At 44.4% G+C, this 4,929-nt stretch overlaps 1 protein-coding gene across 2 annotated transcripts; it reads right to left on the bottom strand.

The window, feature by feature from the left end:
* Positions 1-280: 280 nt before the first annotated feature.
* NUDT11 (nudix hydrolase 11) lies at positions 281-4,441 on the bottom strand. 2 transcript variants are annotated; one of them, XM_045860557.1, is made up of 2 exons: positions 3,861-4,441; positions 281-1,922 (listed from the first exon to the last, which is right to left on the bottom strand). In XM_045860557.1, coding segments are annotated over exons 1-2 (495 nt in total). In that variant the 5' UTR covers positions 4,355-4,441; the 3' UTR covers positions 281-1,921. The 2 variants fall into 2 exon arrangements, with proteins under 2 accessions (XP_045716513.1, XP_045716514.1); XM_045860558.1 differs by having other exon boundaries at positions 4,025-4,441.
* Between the last annotated feature and the right edge of the window lie 488 nt (positions 4,442-4,929).

Here is a 4,929-nt window from a genome sequence, read left to right as displayed (position 1 = left end):
GGGAGACCTCCAAGAAAAGAATTCACATGAAGTGAAGAGCAAGTCTGCAAATATGTTTAGTTCAGAAACAAAACCTAAGTTTTTGAAGGGGAGGAGTCTGTCTGGGCTGTGGATTTATTTTCTGATCACCCTTTTCCACTTTTAAAAATAGAGAGAGGCCTGCAAGTAAACACTGAAGAAGTTTTTTTTTTCAATTTTTATTATGGAAATTTTCAAACATATACAAAAGTAGAGAGAATAATATAACCAACTCCCAAATATCCATCACACAACTTCAACAATTATCAGTTTATAGCCAATCTAGTTTCGCCTATACCCTCAACTATGCCACCTTCAGATTATTTTGAATCAAATACCAACAGTATCTCAGGTTATCTGTAAAATTTACAGTACATTTCTCTAAAAGGTAAGTATTTAAAATAAAAACATAACTGCAGTACCATTTTTACATCTACAAAAAAACAATAAATTGGGGACATGTGTTTTTATGTAAAAACCTGCAAGGACTGTGGGGAACAATCAATATATTTCACTGGTACCATGAGGAATGGTGTAACACTGAAATGAAGCCCAAGTTTTTTCCCATGTAATTGCATTACAATGTAAAAGAAAGCCACTCTGGGGCCTTTGGAGGGAGCTGGGGAAGACTGCTGACATCATAAACCCCATGGCAAAACTCCATAAAAATTCTTCTAAACATCTTTATCATTTTCTCAAAGTTGCTCTCCTGGAAGCAGCTGACCCAAGTCATCTCTTTCTAAATATTTCATTTTCTGTTCCCCATTCACAGAAGTTTTTCCCCCCAGTGCCTTTTCCAAGCGACAACAATTTAACTGTCACTCAGTCATCTGCATTCCCACATGCAGAAACCAGGTGGGATGAAGAGCTAGTAGTGTGTACTGGAAAAGGAAATAAAAAACATGGCCAACTGAATCAGTGAGAGATGCAAAAAAAAAAAAAGCCCTAGGCAAACTAAGAGGCATAATTAACTTTGGAAACTGCCTATACTGCGGTCTTTGTTGGCCCTGGCATCAAATAATACAGTATACTGGATCTTTAAAATGAGAAAAACAATCTTTTCTTCAAAGAGATGTTAAGATTACATGAAAGAAGTGGTTAGAACATTGCAAACATATCAAATTTATTATTTGCATATCATTTTAAAATTTATTTTTATAAAAGCTCGCAATATTAGCTTCTGTTCATTGCATTTACTTTTACAGTTAGTTTTATAGCAAGTGATTTTTGAATAAAATTTTAAGCAAATTAGCAACAGTACAAAAACACTGAAGTTGTTACACAAAGGACTGAGTCTACAAAATGTTGCCCTAAGTATGGGGTAATCTTAACACTGTGCCAGCCACTGTGTGGTATGACAGAGAAATATGAGTAGTGATCCTTGTCCTTCAACATCTTTTTACTGCCTTGAAAAGTTTCTGAAACACCTGATACAAAAAAGCCACACACATGGTGCCTAGCCAGCATTTATATTCTACTAGCACCAAAGTGGAAGGGGAATATTTTGCCACAATGATGACAAAATATGAATTAAATCAAAAAACCTTCAGTGATGTCAACTATATTTCAAGTAGTGTCTCAGATTCAGAATATGCAGAGTAAGGAAATGTGGTCCTTCCTCTCAAGGATATCATAGACTAATGGAGAAGGCAGAGCCATCAAAAAGCACAACAAAAGGCTATAGGTGCTGAATTAAAAAGTCTGTTCACGTACACAGTATAATAACCAAGGCAAGAGGAGTCAGTAGAATAGACAGGAAAGGGCTGTCCCAAGATGTAGGAGGAAACTCAGATGAGCTGTCTTCGAGGAAATATGGAAGTGGTCACCTGTACTTGACAGTTCCATTGATCAATGGTTCACATTAATGATTCTTTCAGAGCAATCCTGAAGATCTTGCTGTTTATCTGGAAAAAGCAAACCAACATATGATTAGCAGGATTATACTAATTTAACAATTCCTCCAAACAAATTCACAAAGGACCTGTTATCAGCATGACTCACTTCACATTTGGAAAGCCTTTGAAAGGCTATCTAATGCAGATGTAATGTGAGTCTGGATAAGCAGCTAAGGGACTTACAGGTCAATATGTATTATGAAACAAAAGTCAGGAAAGAAGTGATACTAGTTTTGCAAAAGTGGGGGTGGGCCATCTGAGACAAAAAAATCCTGAATTCCATGTTCTAAATTGAAGCCTTTTGGAAATAATTCAGGCTTCTTCCCACCCATTAAAGAGTTTGAGTTCTAATGGCCACACTGCCATACAAAGAGGTAAGCACAGTAAATTGTGAGAACCGTGACACACGCAGAAGAGAATATCTTAACTCAGGTGGTCAGGAAAGGCTTCTCATAGAAGTTTATGAAGTATCTATTTTTATTATCTCCAATTTTATATTTAAAAAAACTGAGCATAAGATAAGTTAGATAACTTGGCTGAAGGAAGACAGTGAGCTAGAACTGGAATCAGTTTTCACCCCAGTTTGTCTGACTTAAAGCCCCAATATAGTTTCTATCACACCAAACTCTATCTCATGAAAAAGTCATTTTACTTTACTTTCCCACTTCTCATAGCCCTGTTTGCCTGTGAACATTTAAAATCTGCTAACTACAGTATTAAAAGTTTATGGGGAGATGTGCCTGGGGAATAAAGATAGTTCCAGAAGAGACTTAAGTATTTTAGATGGGAGTCCTGATGACAAGCAAGCACTGAGGCAAATAAAATGAAAGATTGTCACCCAAGAAAAAAGTCTTTAAGAGAGAATGTGCATGTGTCCTAACACTTTGAAAGTCTGTAACAGCTGAACATCAAGAAAGGTACCTCACTCAATTGGGATGTCGTGATCACTATAGAGATCCCATTCATGCGCTTACTGGTTGTCAGGAAGTTTATCTGGAACGTTGCTATATTCAAACACATGAAATAACTTTCTTTCAAAAACTAGTTTTTGTTGAGAAAACCATGGTTGTTCTACGGGTATTGAGAAAGGGGCAATGAGTGTTGGAATTTGAGCATGCTACATCACACTCTATGAATAGTTTTCCTGATAAGATTTATGGGTGTGCTTGTCTAACAACACCTCCCTGGGAAATGTGTACTCCATAAAATAATACCATGTGAAACTACATTTGGGCTACATGGGGAATGGTCGTTTCAAGCAAGCACTCAAAACTTACCAGTGTGAACCATTTTTGCAAATCAAATTATGTGCAAATGAATAAAGAAATTTCTGAAAAGGGAAAAATCAGACCACATTTCTAAAGATAAAAGTATTGTCAAGCACAGCAAGAGCCCAACGTGTCAAATTTCTTAAATCGTTTTTAAAAATTCAAAACTGATCATTTAAATCAATTCGCACCACAAGCATGGCTTGCTGACAAGGGCCAATGCTGTCAATGAGGAAACAACTTCAGAGAGAAAATTAGTGACAGATTTCAGACAACCAAGGTGATCGGATTTTAAATGCCTTCGCTACAAAACCACAAGACTGGTACCAAAAATGCGAATACGCACACGCACAAGCACACACAAGCAAAACACACACCCCAAGGGCTGGGAGAGCAGTGAAGGCACCGTTCAAGAAAACCCATGCGGTTTAGGCATTCTGCACTATGTTAAACAGCGCTACTAAGAAGCGATTCTCAAAGCATCTGAAAAACGTGCAAATTGTCTGAAAACAGTGCCTGGCAACTGAGACAGTTTGCAAGCGTGATTCAGAGGTCTGCCAAGGAAACAAAAGGAGCCCCCCTCCCCCGGGAAGCCTGCACAGGACACTGGAGGCGCGCGGACACTAGGTGTTCTAGGACAGGCGGGAAGCAGAGGGGTCTGTGCAGGAGCGGTACATACTAGGGGTCGCTCCCGGGCACGGACGGGGCCACGGAGTTTCCATTGGTGGGGGAACCGCCCTGCTTTAGTTTCTCCAGGTATTCGGCATGCACAGGCTTGTGGCACTGGAGGACCTTGATGGCATCTTCGACTTTGAACCACTCTCGCTTCCTCCCAATGCTCACCGAATCTTCCCAATCCTCCAGAATCTCAGTGACAGTCAGGACATACACGTACGTCCTGTGCTTGCGATCTTGGTTCTGCTCGAAGACGCCCAGGAGCCGGCCTAACTTCCCCTTGACTCCAGCCTCCTCGTACACCTCTCGGACAGCCGCGCCACTCGGCTCTTCCTCGGGCTCCATGCCCCCGCCCGGCACGATCCAGCGGTCCGGGTACCGGCTGCTACTCACTAGCAGCACCTCGTCCTCGCACTCGCTTCGGAAGCACAGGCATGCCGCCCGCTTCTTGAAGCCCTCCGGGTCATAGGTGCGCGTCTGGTTGGGTTTGCACTTCATCCTCCAGGCCGCCAGCTCCCGCGCTCCCTGCTGCTCGCGTGCCGCCGCCTCCGGACGAGGTGCTGCAGAGAGAAAGGGCCGCTACGAGGGGCGGGGTGAGAAAGAAGCCTCAGCCCGCGAGTCCCTAGCTTAAGACAAGATGAGGCGGGGGGGCGAGGCCGGGCGGGGGGCGGAACGTCAAAGACGTCAGTCAGTCCGCCCCTCCACCGCCAGGGTCCGGAGCACGGAACTCTGCGTGGAGGAGGCGCGGTGCCGGCAGTCGCTGCCGCCGCTGCCGCCGCCGCCGCCGCCGCCACCCCCGAGAACGCAGCTCGGCACGCAGCTCCTGCGCGTGTCGCCCCCTCCTCAGACGCCCCGGAGGTGTAGAGGGAGGTGAGGTGCCTTCGCGTACGCGTGCGCGTCCCTTCCCACGTGCGCGTTCCCGCCGGAGGGCGAGGGGCGGGGGCGGGGGGTCTCGCGGCTCCCGCAAGCGCGGCGCCTCGGGCCCACTGCGCAGGCGCCCCGCACGTCTCGGGCTGGGAACCTCCTTCACGCGAAGTAAATTCACCGCATTGTGACTTGAGCCAGCACTGTTT

Source organism: Phyllostomus hastatus, unplaced genomic scaffold (genome assembly GCF_019186645.2).
Source record: "Phyllostomus hastatus isolate PE091 unplaced genomic scaffold, TTU_PhHast_1.1 phas_scaffold_200, whole genome shotgun sequence".
Lineage (NCBI taxonomy): Eukaryota > Metazoa > Chordata > Mammalia > Chiroptera > Phyllostomidae > Phyllostomus > Phyllostomus hastatus.
This window is presented reverse-complemented; position numbering and strand designations above follow the sequence as displayed.